The sequence below is a fragment of the Bos indicus x Bos taurus genome, chromosome 1 (assembly GCF_003369695.1).
Source record: "Bos indicus x Bos taurus breed Angus x Brahman F1 hybrid chromosome 1, Bos_hybrid_MaternalHap_v2.0, whole genome shotgun sequence".
Classification (NCBI taxonomy): Eukaryota; Metazoa; Chordata; class Mammalia; order Artiodactyla; family Bovidae; genus Bos; species Bos indicus x Bos taurus.
In genome coordinates this window covers 137,508,183-137,528,518 of record NC_040076.1, presented here as the reverse complement: position 1 = coordinate 137,528,518, position 20,336 = coordinate 137,508,183, and the positions used below count along the sequence as shown (strand labels likewise).

The following is a 20,336-nucleotide window of genomic DNA, read 5'->3' as shown; positions in this document are numbered from 1 at the left end:
AGAGAAAAGGTGGGAAGATGAGCTTTTGTTTTCCTGGGAAGGAACCATGGTAGATCTCATAACTGGGTTCACCATCCCAAGTCTTTTCTAGGACCGTGGGCTCTGCGTGTGAGTTTTTTAGAGCACTAGGGGCATCGTCAAAGTCCATTTGAACCATTTGTTCATGATTGAAAATGGTAGTCAAGAAACAGATCTGATATGACTGCATCATTTAAAATATCCAAACCAACAAACCCAGCTAAGTTCTTGTGAGAACAGTCCTAACTTTGACCAGTAGAAATAAAATATTTTTAAATTCTTCCTTAAAAATTGGCTTAATTTTTTTTAATGAATCAGTCACTTATGAGTTAAAAAGGAATGTTCAAAGAACTTAGGTTTTCCTCCTAAGACAATTTGCCTTGCAAGCAACTCAAATTCTTCTGGCACTTTTTAAACCTATTATTTTTTGCCCACACAACTAAATGGTTAGACTACTTTATCTTTCACAAGATCTTCAATACAAGATGCCAAAGTTTTAAATCCTGGAGTTCTTCTTGAGCATTGCATGTTTTATTTAGAAATACTTCCAGTTTTGCCCAAGAGAACATTCTGTAATGACAGACATGTTCTGTAATCTGCACTGTCCAGTATATGGATCTACTGAGCACTTGATATGTGTGGCTAGTGTAAGGAATGACTATTTGCTTTTATTTAATTTTAAATAATTTTAAGTTGAAAAATCACATGGCTACCAAATAGAACAGCGCAGCTCCAAACTATCATATTAAAAAGAAGAGTTAAATGCTAGGCTCTCTGATCATTAGGCAACAGACCAAACCTTGGACTAAATGCTATTAGATGTTTTTTCTCAAGAAACTGAGAAGCTGGGATAGGTAGCTTTGATAATTTGAAAATGCCAGACAATTCTATATTCTTACTATGATCAATAACTTCTTTCTTTGTTCCCTGCTAAAACCTATATTTAATTATAGAAGTGCTTAGTTGAAGTGAATGGCCTCACTTTCAAATCCTTTTTCCTACAATGAAAAGGTTAAAATTGTGTTATCAGGAAGGAGAAAGATTGGAAAAAAAACAAAAAGAGGCAACCGGTATAGCTGAGCAGTTATGGGATCAACCCCTAACATCCAGAGGGTCAGCTTCCCATGAGGCTGGGTTGGACCAGCAGGCTCCATCTGGGCACCTGAGGGAGGGCTCACCGTGATGGAAGATTTCCCTGCTGTGTTCCCGTGCTTCAACAAGGATTTGGACAGCTTTCTCTGGGAAACAATCTGTATGAAGGAAACACAAGGTGGAGATACTAGTCATATATTTGCAGGTATGCACTTCAGTATTTTTCTTATATAATTCTACATTTACACTTCTCCTTTAAATTACGACATCAATGTCCACTTATTTTCCAAGGTTCTTCTACAAACCTCTGCTAAATACAGGTCATTCTCTCCTTTCCTCTTACAGCCTGAGCTGTGTGAGTGAAGGATTACAGATAATTTAGTCACTTAGGAGGTGGCTTAATCATTGCTGAGACATTTATATTAAAATTAGACAAAACATGTTGGATATGTAAATTAAAATAAAGATGATGTTTCAGAATGATCTCAAATTAGCACTAAAACCTCTGTGCAGAGTGGGGGATGGGGTGAAGGGAGGAAAGAAACTCAAGGTCTAAATATATACCTCCTGTATCTATAACCTCTAGAGTTCTATTTTTAATATATTCATTATGAAGCTATAAAGTAAGTCATCAGGAGACTGATGTTCAAACAAGCCAAAAGGAGTAATTGGGGTCCTCTCCACAATTCGGTGTCAACTAAAATCGTCAGTCCACTGGGAATTATTCTCATTAGAACCCACCCCATCCCCGTCTCATTTTCTTTTCTGGAAGGGAAAGATGGCAAGGCATTGAGGCTCAGATGTACCCAATGATTTCTAAAGGAAACAAAGCTTAAAAGACTTGAGCGAAAGCCATGCTCTCAGGAGGGAGAACAAAGTCCCCAGTTGTTGCGGCACTTTCTATCTGCAATGGCCCCAGTGATCCTTGCTTCCTGGTGTTCTTGCCTTTGTGTAATTCCCTCTCCTGAGTGTTGGGTGGATCCAGTGATTTGCTTCTAAAGAACAGAATACCGCAAAAGTGACGGGATTTCACTTCGAAGATTAGGTTCTGAAATCACCCTGACTTCTTTCTTGCTCACCATCTCTCTTTCTCTGTCTTTGCTCTTCGGAATGCAGGCTGCTAGGTTGTGAACAGCCCTCTAAGAGCAGCCCACATGACCAGGAATTGATGTCCCCACTCAACAGCCAGTGAGAACCAGAAGCTGATCTGCAGCCACGGTAAGCACAGAATAGGTCATCCCCGCAGGTGAGCTTTGAGATAACTGTGCCTTGACAATAGCCTATGAGTGACACTGGTCCAGAGGACCATTGCTGCAACTCCTGACACACAAAAACTGTGAGATAATGATTTTTTTTTTTTTAAGATTTCAAGTTTTGGGATAATCTTTGATGCAGTAATCAGTAGAAGTACACATAATAGGGAAGGAGATCACTGTGAAAAGTAGGGGCATAACCTTATTCTCTGAAATCCTTATTTTGTCTCTGTGTTAGAGCAATATCAGGAGTGTGCTAATATCCAATGCAAAAAAGCTCAGAGAACTTCCCTAGGCCAAGCAGATTGAACTATCCTAATGTTCAGTTTGCTATCCTCTGAAGAGGAAGGCGTGTTTCCATAAAAAATCACTAGTGATGATGATGATGATGACATCAAGGAAAACAATGGGAGCTCCCATGTAAGAACACAGATTATGCGGCAAGTGCCTTGTTCATTCCAAAAATAATTATTTAGCCCCTCTTGTATGACAAACTTGGTGCTATGCCCTAAGAATAGAGTGGTGAGCAAAGTCATATACAATCTCTGACTTCACGGAGCTTACATTTTCAGTAGAGGAGATAGCAATAAATCAGGGCTTCCCAGGTGGTGCTAGTGGTAAATAACCTGGCAATGCAGGAGGCATAAGAGATGGGGGTTTGATCCCTGGGTCAGGAAGGTCCCCTGGAAGAGGCAACAGTAGCCCTCTCTAGTGTTCTTGCCTATAGAATTTCATGGACAGAGGAACCTGGTGGACTACTGAGCAAGGGGTCACAGAGTCGGGCATGACTGAAGCGACTTAGCACAAGCACAAGTAACACACCAAATGGTCAAACAAATGTAACTTGTCACAAAGGAGAGATGTACTGGCCATGGTGGGGATGATGAATGGGATAATTGAGGGTGAACCATTTATAAATCTCTGGCAACAGGCCAGGTGAGAGGTAACAGTGACTGTGGAGATGGAGAGAAAAGACTGGATTTATGAGATAAATGTAAAATAGTCAAAATTTGGAAATGGATTGAATATGGAGAGAGTAGGAGGCATCCTAAAGGCATCATTGAATCAGACAGAAATGCCCTTCATTGAGTTGAGTCAACGAAGAGGATATTAAATTGGAAGGCAAAGAACAAAATTTGAGGCAGAAAATACACTGGAGTAGGTTGATGAAGAGAAAAGAGGAAGGAAATGGATAAGAAGGTAATTCTTTCAATAAGTTTTGCTATAAAGTGGGGAAGAGAGAATAGACCCTGTGGGCAAGGAGAAATTCAGTAAGATTTCTGTCTTAGGGGTCACTATGTTGCTAACTTTACAGCCCTACAAATTTGGTAGTATTAGTTTCTTTTGATAGAGGAGCAAAGCTGTACACAGAGTTTAAGTAACTCTCCTATGGTTATAGAGATAAGAGGGGATATACCTGGGATTTGAACCTGGGTCTGATTCCAGAAACTGACCTCCAGTTACATTATAACTGGTAAGGAAACTCCTAAAAGAGATTCAGAAAATGTCCACAATGGGGTTTGTACTACATGTGTTTGCTTTTAAGCCCTAGATCTCATGTTAGTGCCTAAGTCTCAGTGAGTAAGCATGGAGAAGATGGTAAAGAAATAATTAAGTTAAACCTTAAGAATGAAGTAATCTAAAGACACTGGCTTTGGTTAAGCTCACTGTGGCATAATGACTAAGAACATAGGTCTTCCGTTGTAAATATGTAAGATATTTTCTTTATCCACTCATCTGTTGCTGGATATATATGTGTATGTATAATATATATGTTAAATATATATGTATATATATGTATATATATGTAAAATATGTATATATATATACATATATAATGGAATATTACTCAGCCATAAAAAGGAATGAAATTGGGTCATTTTAGTGATATAGATGGACCTAGAATCTGTCATATGGAGTGAAGTTAAGTAAAAAAGAGTAAAAACAAATATTAACACGTATATATAGAACCTAGAATAATGATTCAGATGAAACTATTCATAGCTTAGGAGTAGAGACACAGATGTAGAGATTGGACATGTGGACACAGGGTGGGAAGGAGAGAGTGGGATGAACTGAGAGAGTAGCACTCACACATATACACTATCGTGTGCAAAATAGATAGCTAAGTGGGAAGCTGCTGTATAATACAGAGAGCTCAGCTCAGTGTTCTGTGATGACCTAGAGGGGTGGGATGCGGGGATAGGGTGGGAAGGAGGCTCAAGAGGGAAGGAATATATGTGTACATATAGCTGATTCACTTTGTTATACAGCACAAACTAATACAACACTGTAAAACAATTATATTCCAATAAAATAAAATAGGTTTTTTATGTATAGCTATCAATAAAATGACATAAAAAATTCAGATAATAAAGGATTGGCTTTCCTTCCCATAGTTAATTTTGAACCCAAACTCCTCACCTTTCCCACCCTATCATTAAAAATGTTTCAGTGTTTTTAGTCTTATTGGCAAAATCATTATCCCCCTTACCCCATTCCCAGATTATCACTCATTGTAGAAAAGATACCATTTCCTAGAATAATGTAGACATTATTTTTTTTTAACTTGAAATAAACCAAAGCACAGAACACAAACAGTAAAATGACATTAGGAAGACTTTCTCTCCAAGGGTGTTTAAGTAGAGGGGTAGAGGGGAAGACACATGAATAGATGACAAAACAAGAGTTATTGATAAGCAGCAGCCAGGTCAATGTCTGTCTAAAGAAAGGCAATATTATGCCCCATTCCCAAATAAATCTGGTCTCAGGAATACTTTGGTCAGGAATTCCCTGTAGTCCAGTGGTTAATAATCCACCTTGCAAAGTAGGGGATGCAGGTTCAATTCCTGGTTGGGGAACTAAGATCTCACATGTCACGAAGCAACTAAGTTCAGATGCTGCAACTACTAAGCCCGTGCACTCCAGAGTCCGTGCACCACAACTGGAGAATCTGTGTGCCTCAACGAAAGAACCCACATGAAGCAACAAAGAACCCATGTGATGCAACTAAGATACGACATGATAAAATAAATTTCAAAAAATATTTTGGTTCAGTGTCATTGTGTTCCATCTGCATTTGTTACCCATTCCAATAGCTCCCAATGACCCCAACAATCCTCTCAGCACTGAGATGATCCATGCATTGTGTTACCAGATGTTGGTAGATTGCCTTTACAGATTGTGTCTTCCAAGATCCACAATCTCTTTCTTCAAGGAAGACGAATTATGATCTTAGGTCTCTCTTCTCACTCCTACTTAGCCAGTAAGTTAGTTCAGTCACTCAGTTGTGTCCGACTCTTTGCGACCCCATGGACCGCAGCACACCAGGCTTCCCTGTCCATCACCAACTCCCACAGTTTACTCAAACTCATGTCCATCAAGTCGGTGATGCTATCCAACCATCTCATTCTCTGTCATCTCCTTCTCCTTCTGCCTTCGGTCTTTTCCAGCATCAGGGTCAATTCCAGTGAGTCACTTCTTCACATCAGGTGGACAACATGTTGGAGTTTCAGCTTCAGTATCAGTCCTTCCAATGAATATTCAGGACTGATTTCCTTTAGGTTTGACTGGTTGGATCTGCTTGCAGAGGACTCTCAAGAGTGTTCTCCAAAACCACAGTTCAAAAGCATCAATTCTTTGGCACTCAGCTTTCTTTACAGTCCAACTCTCACATCCATAAATGACTACTGGAAAAACCATAGCTTTGACTAGATGGACCTTTGTTGGCAAAGTAATGTCTCTGCTTTTTAGCATGCTGTCTAGGTTGGTCATAGTTTGTCTTTGAAGGAGTAAGGATCTTTTAATTTCATGGCTGCAGTCACCATCTGCAGTGATTTTGGAGCCCAGGAAAATAAAGTCTGTCACCGCTTCCACTGTTTCCTCATCTATTTGCCATGAAGTGATGGGATTGGATGCCAATGATCTTAGTTTTCTGAATGTTGAGTTTTAAACCAACATTTTCATTCTCCTCTTTCACTTTCATCAAGAGGCTCTTTAGTTCTTCTTCGCTTTCTGCCATAAAGGTGGTGTCATCTGCATATCTGAGATTATTGATATTTCTCCCAGAAATCTTGATTCCATCTTGTGCTTCATCCAGCCCAGCATTTCCCATGATGTACTCTATAGGTTAAATAAGCAGGGTGACATTTTACAGCCTTGATGTACTCATTTCCAATTTGGAACCAGTCTGTTGTTCCATGTCCAGTTCTAACTGTTACTTCTTGACCTGCATACAGATATCTCAGGAGGTAGACCAGGTGGTCTGGTACTCCCATCTCTTGCAGAATTTTCCACAGTTTGTTGTGATCCACACAGTCAAAGGCTTTGGTGTATTCAATAAAGTAGAAGTAGATGTTTTTCTGGAACTCTTTTGCTTTTTCAATGATCCAACGGATGTTGGCAATTTGATCTCTGGTTCCTCAACATTTTCTCAATCTAGCTTAAACGTTTGGAAGTTCACAGTTCACGTACTGTTGAAACCTGACTTGGAGAATTTTGAGCATTACTTTGCTAGCTTGTGAGATAAGTGCAATTGTGTAGTAGTTTGAACATTCTTTGGCATTGCCTTTCTTTGGGACTGGAATGAAAACTGATCTTTTTCAGTCCTGTGGCCACTGCTGAGTTTTCCAAATTTGCTGGCGTATTGAGTGCAGAACCTTTACAGCATCATCTTTTAGGATTTGAAAGAGCTCAACTGGAATTTCATCACCTCCACTAGCTTCATTCGTAGTGATACTTCCTAAGATCCACTAAACTTTGCATTCCAGGATGTCTGGCTCTAGGTGAGTGATCACACCATCGTGGTTATCTGGGTCATGAAGATCTTTTTTGGGTCTGGGTCAGAAGTTCTTCTGTGTATTCTTGCCACCTCTTCTTAATATCTTCTGCTTGTTAGATCCATATCATTTCTGTCCTTTATTGTGCCCATCTTTGCATGAAGTGTTCCCTTAGTGTCTCTAATTTTCTTGAAGAGATCTCTAGTCTTTCCCATTCTGTTGTTTTCCTCTATTTCTTTGCACTGGTCACTCAGGAAGGCTTTCTTATCTCTCCTTGCTATTCGTTGGAACTCACCTTTCAAATGGGTATATCTTTCCTTTTCTCCTTTGCCTTTAGCTCCTCTTCTTTTCTCGTCTATTTGCAAGGCCTCCTCAGATAACCATTTTGCCTTTCTTTTTCTTAGAGATGGTCTTGATCACTGCCTCCCATACACTGCCATGACCCTTGATCCATAGTCCTTAAGGTACTCTGTCTATCAGATCTAATCCCTTGAATCTATTTGTCCTTTCCACTGTATAGTTGTAAGGCATTTGATTTAGGTCATACCTGAATAGTCTAGTGGTTTTCCCTACTTCCTTCAATTTAAGTCTGAATTTGGTAATAAGGAGTTCATGATCTGAGTCACAGTCAGCTCCCAGTCTTGTTTTTGATGACTTTATAGAGCTTCTCCAAATTTGACTTCAATGAATATAATCAATCTGATTTCTGTGTTGACCATCTGGTGATGTCCATGTTAGGAGTCTTCTCTTGTATTGTTGGAAGAGGGTGTTGGCTAGGACCAGTGTGTTCTCTTGGCAAAACTCTGTTAGCCTTTCCCCTGCTTCATTTTGTACTCCAGGGCCAAATTTACTTTTTACTTCTGGTATCTCTTGACTTCCTACTTTTGCATTCCAGTTCCCTATAATGGCTCAGAGGGTAAAGCGTCTTCCTGCAATGCAGGAGACCTAGGTTCAATCCCTGGGTCAGGAAGATCCCCTGGAGAAGGAAATGGCAACCCACTCCAGTATTCTTGCCTGGAAAATCCCATGGACAGAGAAGCCTGGTAAACTGCAGTCCATGGGATTGCAAAGAGTCGGACATGACTGAGCGACTTCACTTTCACTTTCCCTATAATGAAATACATATATATATATATATATATATTTTTTTTTTTTTTTTTTGGTGTTAGTTCTAGAAGGTCTTGTAGGCCTTCACAGACTCATTCAACTTCAGCATCTTCAGCATTACTGGTTGGGGAATAGACTTGGATTATTGTGCTACTGAATGATTTGCCTTGGAAATGAACAGAGATCATCCTGTCATTTTTGAGAGTGCATCCAAGTACTGCATTTCGGACTCTTTTGTTGACTCTAACTATGAAGGCTACTCCATTTCTTTGACGGGATTCTTCCCCATAATAGTAGATATAATGGTCATCTGAGTTAAATTAGCTGATTCCAGTCCATTTTACTTCACTGACTCCTAAAATGTCAATGTTCACTCTTGCAATGTCCTGTTTGACCACTTCCAATTTGCCTTGATTCATGGACCTAACAATCCAGGTTCCTATGGGTATTGCTCTTTACAGCATCAGACTTTATTTCCATCACCAGTCACATACACAGCTGGGTGTTGTTTTTGCTTTGGCTGTGTCTTTTCATTCTTTCTGGAGTTATTTCTCCAGTGATCTCCCATAGCATAGGGCACCTGTTGACTTGGGGAGTTCATCTTTCAGTGTCCTAACTTTTGCCTTTTCATGCTGTTTATGGGGTTCTCAAGGCAAGAATATTGAAGTGGTTTGCCATTCCCTTCTCCAGTGGACCATGTCTTGTCAAAACTGTCCACTATGACCCGTCCATTTTGGATAGCCCTACACAGCATGGCTCATAGTTTCATTGAGTTATACAAGGCTTTGACCCATGTGATCAGTTTTGTTAGTTTTCTGTGATTGTGGTTTTCATTCTGTCTGCCCTCTGATGTATAAGGATACAAGGCTTAAGGCAGCTTCCTGATGGGAGAGACTGACTGAGGAGGAAACTGGGTCTTGTTCTGATGGGCCGGGCTATGCTCAGTAAATCTTAAATCCAATTTTCTATTGATGGGGTGGGCTGTGTTCCCTCCCCTGTTGTTTGACCTGAGGCCAAACTGTGATGGAGGTACCTCCTTCAAAATATCCCATACATGCCCTGCCGAACTCAGTGCCCCTGACCCTGCAGCAGGACACCGTCGACCCGTGCCTCTGCTGGAGACTCCTGGGCACTCATGGGCAAGTCTGGGTCTGTCTCTTTTGGGGTCACTGCTCCTTTCTCCTGGGTCCTGATGCACACAAAATTCTGTTTGTGCCCTTTAAGAGTCTGTTTCCCCAGTCTTGTGTAAGTTCTGCAGCTCAACTGGTGGGATTAATGGCTATGTCCTCCAAGAGCGCTTATGCCATATCCAGGTCTGCTGCATCTAGAGCCCCTGCCCTGTGGCAGGCCACTGCTGACCTGTAACTTTGTAGGAGACACTCAAACACAGTTCTGGCTCAGTCTGTTTGGGGTCTCTGGTTCCTGATGCACACAAGCTTGGTGCACACCAGAGACCTCTGAGCGTCTCTGGTGGGTAAGGGGTTTGATTCTAAACATGATTTTGCCCTTCCTATCATCATGCTGGGGCTTCTCCTTTGCCCTTGGACATGGGATACCTTTTTTTGGTGGAATCCAACATTCTCTAGTAGACGGTTGTTCAGCAGCGAGTTGTTGTTTTGGAGTTCTCACAGAAGAAGAGAACTTATTTAGAAATGCTAACATTTCCATTGGTAGGGCCTGAAAAGAATGCTACCATGTACCACCTCCTGCCTTTTATGAATGCTAGGAAGACAAGCAATATCCCAGAAAATATTCCTTCTTAAGAAATGGGCCTTTGAGTACATAAGTGGCTAATCAAGCAGGTATTCAAACAAATTTATTTTACAGTTCCAGGCCTCCATCTTAGCTCCAAAAAATGAGTAACAATTAAAGTCTCAAATCTCTCATTGTAATAATGATTGACAATGAGTTGATATTGGCATTGCCATTTTTTTTTTTTAATTTAATTTTAGGCATTTGGGCTAGAACAGTAGGATACCCAGCTGGAGCAGTGATCTTTGAATAAAAGCCTATTCATGGCCAATCCCCATCTCACGCAGGCTTTGTTGCAACTGAAGCAACTGTATCAGACTCAAGAAAAACCTTTGGTCTTGTCAGAGGATGAGGGGGTTTGAATGACAAGGACTCACCCTTGTCCCAGCTGACACTGATGCCAATAAATAGGCAGTATTTAGCATTGGGCTGAAGGGGATGCACATGTCAGAAGTCCTCTCATTTGATTCTTCTCACCCTAGAGTGGGGTCGCAGCTGCAATCCTGAGAAAGGTGAAGTATAGGGGGAGCAAACACTCTTATTAGCAAAGTGAGATCAGAGGGACATTACAACCGTTAAGTCTCTGATCTGCATTCACGCGTGAATCTGTGGAGGAGATGCTTCTCTCCTTCTGAAGTGAACAGTATTCTAACAGCAGGTACCCTCATTTTCTAGGCAAGTCCACTGTTTCACTTAGATAAATGGAAAAAATCCAGGTGAATAAAAAACATTTTGGTCAATATTTTAACATGTATATTCAGCTGGATTTGCATACAAAGGCTTTCAAAACAGTCATTTTGGGGACTAGACAGTTGTTTTTCATGAGCTCCTTTTACTGAAAATATCTCCAGATCATTTCTGGAAATTTCTTTAGGAATGTATTGCAAAACAAACATTTATTGAACATCTTTTCTGTGCTAGGTGCTGTTCTGAGACAACAGAGGTGGACAGATGAGAACATATTTACAATACAGGACAATCACACCTGTTAGCCAGAACTGAGAATGCCCAAAGCATGTGTTGGCTTCCCCAGTGGCTTTACTACTCCTAGGTAATAAAGAATCTTCCTGCCAATGCTGGATACATGGGTTCAATCCCTGGATCAGGAAGATCCCCTGGAGAAGGAAATGGCAACCCACTCCAGTATTCTTAACTGGAAAATCCCATGGACAGAGGAGCCTGGCAGGCTACAGTTCATGGGGTTACAAAAGAATCAGGCACAACTTAGTGTTTAAACAATAACAACAGCAAAGCATGTGTCCGAGAACATTCATTCCTTAAAAGGTAAGTAAATATTGTATGAGAAAGTCTTTCTGTAGATAAGTCTGGAAATCATAGGATTAGAAAAAAGCTTGACATCTTAACTGCAGGACATCAACAGAGCTCTAGTTTTGAATTACCCTGAGTACAGCCATGGTAGGAGTATTTTATACTTTTTTGGCCCCAGAACCTTTTGTCAAGGAGCATCCCTGGTGCTCCGTAAAGTAGTAGTTACTACTCCCATCACTACAGTGTATAAGCATTCACGATGGCTCCTACAGCAACAGAAGGGGACAGGTCCAGGTCCCCTCAGGCTGGACTCTTGCAGGGCTGGCTGGGCTCCCAACAGCTTACATTGTCATCTCTTTGCCTGCAGGTTCCCCTGGAGTCTGTGTCCACTGCCCACCAGCTCAGAAAGCTGTAAGTGGAGAGGATTAACATCCTTGGGAGCAGACAGAAATGCCCCAGCTCCTTTTGCCCAGGCATGGGGGTAACTCTGTGGTGTTTGCTCTTCACAGAAGCTGAGTTTCCCCAGTGGATGGAGCTCCAGTTACTCCCAGTGGTGATTCCTTAGACGTCACAGCCTTTGCTTTATTGACTCCTCCTCCTTTCCTGCCACTTCTCCACTCCCTTTCTAGTGTTTCTTTTACTTTCCAATAGTCTTTTTTTCAATGCTTGTCTGCTTCTGGGAGACACTATTGACATTCTGCTCTGTATTAGATAATGTGTTGAGTGTTTCACATACATGATCTCATTTACTGTCATTTAATGGCAACTCACTCTGGTACTCTTGCCTGGAGAATCCCATGGACAGAGGAGTCCTGGTAGGCTGCAGTCCATGGGGTCGCTAAGAGTTGGACACGACTGAGCAACTTCACTTTCACTTTTCCCTTTCATGCATTGGAGAAGGAAATGGCAACCCACTCCAGTGTTCTTGCCTGGAGAATCCCAGGGACGGTGGGGCCTGGTGGGCTGCTGTCTCTGGGGTCACACAGAGTCAGACACAACTGAAGCGACTTAGCAGCAGCAATGAGCAAAATATTAAATCCTGCAATGCAGGAAACCCCAGTTTGATTCCTGGGTTGGGAAGATCCCCTGGAGGAGGACATGGCAACCCACTCCAGTCTTCTTGCTGGAGAATCTCCATGGACAAAGGAGCCTGGCAGGTTACAGTCTATGGGGTCACAAAGAGTTGGACATGACTGAGCAACTTAGCACAATGAGCAAAACTCTCTCTTGCCCAGAGAAACAGGGATGAGAGAAGCAAGGCTTTGAGAAATTAGTGTGTTTATCTAAGTTCACAGAGCATTATGGACTTAATTGGGTCCCTTCCCCCGGCTTCAAATCTTAAAGCCTTGACCCACAATGTATTTGGAGACAGGGCCTATAATGGAAATAACTGAGGTTAAATGAGGTCATAAGTGTGGGGCCCTAATCCAATAGGACTAGTGTCCTTATAAAAGAGAACGATAGAGTAGAAGTCTCTTTCTCTGTCTCTTTCTACGTATATGCACAGAGAAAAAGGTTTATGAGAAGACCACGAGAAGGCAGGAGAGGCCTCACCACAAATTAACCCTGCTGTCACCTTGATCTTGGAATTCCAGCCTCCAGAAATATGATAAATAAATTGCAGTTGTTGAAGTCATTAATGTGTGATATTTTGTTATGGCAGTTCTAATAGACTAATACACAAAGATATAAGATTTGAGGCCAAGATTTACTCCTCACTGAGTATCCTATTTATTGAGTATCTATCATGTGCTGGATATTGAGAATAACATGATGGCACAAGGCAGGCACACACTGCTCTCTAGAGGTAACAACACAAAACACGTGTCAAATTCCGACTCTGCAAGGAGAAGCAATGCTGTGCCATGAGAGGAGGCTCACCTGACCCAGAAGGTCAGGTGAGGCACTTCTGACGAAATCGCTCCTGACCTGAAGGCTCATGGATGACAACTGAGGAGTCAAAGAGGAGACAGAATAGTAGCTACCAAGGCCATGTATGAGTATGAGGAGCAGGATGAATATATCAGGCAGAAAAGAAGACTTTTCCTTTATTTCTAGAGACCAGGTTCCTGGCAGTGTTGTCCTCTGACTGACACCAGGTACTTTAGCAATGTTGGCTGGGGTAGGTTAAAAATGACCCCCTAAAGATATCCATTGGCTTCCCAAGTGGCTCAGTGGTAAAGAATCTGCCTGCCAATGCAGGAGATGTGGATTTGATCCCTGGGTCTGGAATATCCCCTGGAAGAGGAAATGGCAACCTACTCTAGTATTCTTGCCTGGAAAATCCCAAGGAGAGAGGAGCCTGGTGGGCTACAGTCCAGGGTGTCACAAAGAGTCAGACATGACTAAACAAAAAGATATCCATACACTAAATCACTGAAACATGTGTGTATTACCTTATATGGCAAAAAAGTCATTATAGATATAATTAAGAATCTTAAAATGTGGAGATAATCCTGGATTATCTGGGTGGACTCTAAATGTAATCTAAGGAATCAGAAGGAGATATGATAACATACACTTAGAAAGGACGGAAATATGAAGACAGAGCAGAGAAATATTTGAAGATGATGGACAAGGCAAGGAATGGATTCTCCCCTAAAGCCTTCAGAAGGAGCATGGCCCCACTCACACCCTGATTTTGGACTTCTTTCCCCAGAATTGTGAGAGAATAAATTTGTTGTTTCAAGCCACCAAGCTTGTGGTCATTTGTAACAGGGAACTAATACTGACCTAGCCCATGACCGGGTTCAAAGTCCCAGGAAAAGATGTGATGATGGCTTTGATGATGACTGATTTTAGGGAATTCCCTACCATCTCCTTTCCCTCCCAAGACTGCTGGTAGACAGATATAACTTCACCTGGTAGACATCAGACCTGCTAAGATAAATATGCCCGAAGACCCTAGTCTTGACACTTTCCCTCCCTTTTCTGGTCACCTGGCTTCCACCACTGACCCAGATGAGCCACAGTCCTATCTGAGCACAGAATAATGCCTGAGAAGCTTGGCATCTTGTATGCACTACCAGTAAAGGGAAACTTTACCATTGTTTTAAAGATCATTTTGAAATAGCCTTTAAAGAGCTATGTTTTTTCTTATGCACAGTCCTATCTGAGCACAGAATAATGCCTAAGAAGCTTGGTATCTTGTATACACTACCAGTAAAGGGAAACTTTACCACTGTTTTAAAGATCATTTTAAAATAGCCTTTAAAGAGCTATGTTTTTTCTTATGCTGTTCCCTCTCCCCTCAATTGGAAAATTTTATTCATTTTTATGAACTTCATTAGAAGCTTGGAGTGGTTGCTCTGATAGGAGGGATGCGGAGTCACCCGTAGGAGAGAGAATTATTCCTTCTCCCTCACTTGTGTCCTCCCCTCCTCATCCTGCTGCTGCTGCTGCTGCTGCTAAGTCGCTTCAGTCGTGTCTGTTCTGTGTGACCCCATAGATGGCGGCCCACCAGGCTCCCCCATCCCTGGGATTCTCCAGGCAAGAACACTGGAGTGGGTTGCCTTTTCCTACTCCAATGCATGAAAGTGAAAAGTGAAAGTGAAGTCGCTCAGTTGTGTCCGACTCTTAGCGACCCCCATGGACTGCAGCCCACCAGGCTCCTCTGTCCAGGGGATTTTCCAGGCAAGAGTACTGGAGTGGGTCGCCATTGCCTCCTCATCCTAGCTGGCTACTATCCAGCTGCAGCAGCACAGCCTGCATGGCTAGAAAGGCAGACTCTCAGGGCCCACTGCAGACCTGCTGAGCCAGAATCTGCATTTTGATGAGGTCCCCAGGTGACCTGCATGTACATTAAAAGTGATAAGCACTGAGCTAGAAGTGAGAATTACACATCAACATTTCATGTCGAATTTCAGTACAGTATGATCAGATTTAAAGGATTTTTAGAAAAGGGTTTTAAAATGAATCCATTCTGCTGATTTAGACTTGGATTAAGAATAAAGTTGTAGCAGCTTAGAAGCTTTCTCAGATATTCAGGAGAGAGAATGGCAACACATGTGTGCACGCACGTTTTACATAAACTCAGTTTGGTCCCCAGCTCCCCAGTGGAGACCTACTGAAGGACCAGACCAGCAGGAATGATTTCAAGTGACAGGCGTGATGGGTCGTCTGCTCGCTTGGGCTTCCTGTCTCCGGCTTTCTATTAAGCAATGTTCTAATTACTTCCAGTGTAATTACAGGCTTTTACCCTTTCTCTGACTTCATTAGTAAGGGATGGAGAGATGTTCAGAGAAGGATTTAAGGACTGCCTGTGTATTCTGCACCTTTGCCTCCTGGCCCAGAGGCCATCTCCTCACCCCAACCTGAGGGATACCACATGGCGATCTGGAGAAAGAGGAAGAGCTGCATCTCCAAGCAGCTGCTGCCCAGGGGAGGGCCCTGGGTCAGGTCAAGGGCACAAGGCAGCTTGTCAACCATCCTCGCCTTTTCAACCATCCTCGCCTTTGGCAGGGTGTGACTCATTGTCAGTGAGGCTGGCAACTTGGTACTAGTAGTCTACAGGAAGAGGAGGATGGGAGAAATCCCTGGACTACTTTTAAGTGAAGGATGCAGATTCCAACTTTCAGGTTATTAGACCAAGTATTTTTATTGCCAGTTAACAGGTGAAGAGACAGAAGCTCAGAGATAATTAAGTCACACAACTGTCAAAGAATAATAATACTACTGCAGGAAGAGCACTTACTTTAAGTGTGCCAGCTACTGCTCTGAAATGACTTAAGTGTACTGATTAATTCTCATAACAGCCCTATAAAGTAAGTATTACGTCCATTTTGCAGATAAGAAAATGAAGTATAAAGAGTGTATTGGTTTGCTAGGGCTGCTATAACAAATTACCACAAATTGACATTAAAAAATAGAACCATCTTCTCTCATGGTTTCAAGGGCAGAGTTTGAAATCAAGCTGTCTGTGGGGGCCATGCTCCCTCCAGGGGCTCTGAAGGTGATTTCTATTTCTTGTCTCTGTTCCAGAGTCTGGTGCCTGCCGCGCTCCCCTGGCCTGTGGCTGCATCACTCCACCTCCTTCTTGTGGCCTTCTCCTGTCTGTGTCCCTCCTCTGTGGTTCCTTTGTACGGACACTTGTCATTGGACTTATCCCACATGGATAACCCAGGATGACCTCTGCATCTTGCTAACCCTTACTTAACTAGATCTGCAGAGACTCTTTGTCCAAATAAGGTCACATTCACAGACTGCGGGGTTGAGGATGCACACATATTTTGGGGGTGGCCACCATTCAGCCCACTATAGAGAGGTTAGGTGACTTGCTCAACGTTCCACAGCCAGGAAGTAAAGAAGATGAGATTTGAATCCAGTCAGTACAGCCAGAGTCCATCTCTTCTCTGCTGCCTCCTATAAATGACAGAGGCTGGACTTGATCCTGCACTAAACACTGCCAGATGTATGCAATAATTCATACTCACCCCTCACCCTGGAGAAGCTAACCTCAGAGGGGTGTTCCCTCTCCCTCAAACCACTGCAGAAGCCGCTTGACTTGTGCCCTAGCTTCACGCTTCACTCTTCCTATATAATGTTGAGTAAGAAACATGGAGGGACCTAGAGATTATCTTACTAAGTGAAGTCAGACAGAGAAAGACAACTAATATATGATGCCACTCATATGTGGAATCTAAAAAAATGATACAAATAAACTTATTTATAAAACAGGAATAGACTTACAGACACAAAAACTTATGGTTATCAAAGAGGAAAGGGGAGAGGGATAAATTAGGAGTTTGAGATTAACATATACACACTACTACATATAAAATAGATAACCAACAAGGTCCTATTGTATAGCACAGGGAACTATATTCAGTATGTTATAATAATCTGTAAGGGAAAAAATCTGAAAAAAAGGATATATAATGAATCACTTTGCTATACACTTGAAGTTAACAAAATATTCTAAATCAACTATATTTCAATTAAAAATGAAGATAAATTAATTTTAAAAAGAATCACACATGAGGCTCCAAATGCTGAGCCCAGTATAGGACAAGCAGGGTGACCTCCTCAAGCCTCAGTTTCCTCTTCTGTGAAATGGTGAAAATACTATCCACTCCACTGGTTTATTATCATGTGCATAATGAGTACCAATAAAATTACAGCATCAGTCACATGGAGATGCTTAGGAAATGCTCCTTCCTCTTCTTTTCTCTCCCATCTAATCAATTTCCACAAAAAGATGATTATAGTCATTGACTGGCTTGGACTGGGGTCCTGGAAGTAGACTGGAAAAAGAAGTAGAGAGTAAAGATATTTAAGACACTGAGTTGATCTCAGTGTGAATAACAATGGGCATTGGGAAAGCATAATGGGTGGGCTGTGGGGCAGAGGGAATGAGTGGCACAAGGGAAGGCTCCCAGTGTGTTGTTCTTCCTACTCCATCTATTCCAGGCCTGGCCCCAGATCAAAGATTCCTGCTTGCCTGTGGCTTGCTTGGTGAGCCTGGGACATGGAGAGTTAAACTTCCCATCCTTACGGGCCCCTGAGGGTCCTTAACTTATCCATTGTTAGTGCTCCAAGCCCTCCAGGGCCACTTCTATAATCAAAAATATGTAACAAAAGGTCAGAACCAGATGCAGAATAAGATGGATGATGCAGGCTATACAGAAGTTGCTTCCTGGTCATCCTGTAAATCTTGTGTTGAAAGCCTGGTAGGTGTCACCCACAGGCAAAGGCACAGAAGTGCCCAGGAGCTACAGTGAGGACATCATCTGGGTGTCAGGAGGCCTGGGTTTAACTTTGCCCACTTGAAAATGGCTTGCATTTAAGCAAGTCACTTCAAGGTTCGGGTCTTTAGCAGAAAATATGGAAATACGGCGCTTTTCCCTCAGGGGTTCTGTTAGAATGAAATCAGATGGCTGGTTGGCACAGTTTTCAGCATAGGGCAGTATGTATGGGTGGTCACTTTGCTCTCTGCCTGGACTGCTTTCCTACAATTCTCTGCATGGATTATGCCCATACTTTATTCTGGTCTCAGCTCAGAAAGGGCCTCCCAGAACCCTTATTTAAATTAGCACCCATCCCTTCCCATCACTCTTTATTCCTCACCCTGTCAAGATTTTTTCCTTCATAGGACTGTCACTGTTATTATTTTATGTAGGAACAGGTAAATTCCATGATAACAGGGCTTTGTCCCTTTATTCACAGCTGATGCTCCAGGGTCTAGAGGAGTGTCTGGCATATAGTAAGGGCTCAGTAAATGAATGAATACATACATATTTATTTGAATGAGTGAATAGATACATATTAGCTTTTTATTATTGTTGTTTGCATTGAATGTGTTATTCACTGAATGGATGAATAAATGAATATGTATCAGCTATTTTTATCTGATTGTTATCCATATTTGGTACATGAACAAAAGTCTGTGCCCAGGGAACGGTGAGGCCTGAATACTGTAAGTTGCTCAGATTCTGTGGTCCAGGAGTATGAAGATAAACACTCACAGATGGATGTCATAGGTTTTCCTGAGCTGGGAAAAAGATACAGAAGTCAATTTATCAACATATGGAAAGGGTCGCTTTCTTCCTGACCTCACTGAGCAGTTACTGCAGTTTACATTTAGGGAGAATTATTCTCCAGTTTTTCCAATCTGCAAAGGGTTGTAGAAACTGAATGCAATGGGGATGGGAAAATGATATACTGGGAAGGCAAGTATCAATATCAGGTCTACTTGGGTTTGAATTTTAGTCCCACAACTTGCTGTCAACTTGAGTGTGGATGAATTAGTTGAGCTCTCAGAGCCCAGTTCTTGATTTATTAGGTAACATAGCACCTGAGATATACAAGGCCCTCAGATATCAGTCTCCTCCCTCAACTGAGCACTTAAGAGAAAGTCAGTGGTGGGGACATCTGGAGAGGGATATGGATGTTTTTATTATTAGGTATATAAAACAGAAGTCCAGAGGTAGTGCATTTTAGAGATAAAAGAGGAAAAGCTTAGGGCTCTGACTCTGAATCCAGAAGCCTGTTATTACATCTTGACTCTGACTCAGGAGGTGTGGATCTTGGTCTGGTGATGATGATGATGATCTGTGATGAACTGTGATGATGGTGTTGACAGCACCAAGCTCATGAATGCCTGGCATATGATCAGCACTTGATAAATGTCAGCTATGAAAGTGATTTATTATCATGAAGGGACTGTAAAATATATTGTCCTAATTTGGACACTTGAAAATGAAAGAGAGCAGTGTTAATAATTAAACCATGACAATAGGTATGAGCCAAGATGGCCTAGGGCAAATGGAGTCTATGTTACCATATCCTTATGAGGATACCTTACAGTAAGAATGAATTCCCCTCCTTGGAAGTACTTAAGCTGAAGCCAGGAGCATGAGGGCTGACACCTGCATAATGCTGGCTGAACCCAGCTAGCCTTTGGTCTTCCTCCCCATTTCAAGCTTTTCTGATTCCACTGGAACTATGTCTGCAAGTTCACCATACTATTAGTTTTCCTGGTTCAAGTCTCATTATGGGGAGAGAGGTCTGAATGATTGCCATTCATTTGTTGCTGAAAACTGGCTTCAGAGTACGTGATGTCCTCAGTCTCCTGGTGGGCAGATGCCAGGAAAGAGTGGTGAGCACTATAATCAGCTCACTTGAGGGCTCACCTGACCTGCCCAGGAGGACAGAGGAACCTCAAAGGCTCACATTCCATCCAAAACAAAGTTAATGAATTCATACTTAGCCTCATTTTGCCCTTGAATCTGAACCCAAGACACTTAGGAATGATTTTGTAACCCAAGCAGTTATTGTTTTTTCTCCGGCAAAACCAATACAATATTGTAAAGTAATAACCTCTAATTAAAATAAATAAATTTATATTAAAATAAAAAAACAAATAAACTTTATTAGTTTAATTCAAAATAAAATATTCTCTTTGTCAAATTAGGCTTGAACTGGAGATTCTGGAGTTTGGGGGAATGTCAGAACCTCTTTGCAATTCTAATGAAGCTTGCTTAACTTTTTCATTATTAGTGGTCCAAGTCCTCTTGGGCCTCTTCTGTAATCAAAAGCAGTACTATGACATATCAGAATCGGATTACCC

General features: G+C 41.9%; 1 protein-coding gene across 3 annotated transcripts in view; it reads right to left on the bottom strand.

Moving 5' to 3' along the window:
* The window catches only part of CPNE4 (copine 4), a 681,945-nt gene that overhangs the window by 192,854 nt on the left and 468,755 nt on the right, over positions 1-20,336 (bottom strand). For all 3 annotated transcript variants that reach the window (XM_027546045.1, XM_027546065.1, XM_027546054.1), the window contains exon 4: positions 1,197-1,268. In XM_027546045.1, the coding sequence (XP_027401846.1) occupies positions 1,197-1,268 (72 nt within the window). The remainder of the gene's footprint in view (positions 1-1,196; positions 1,269-20,336) is intronic.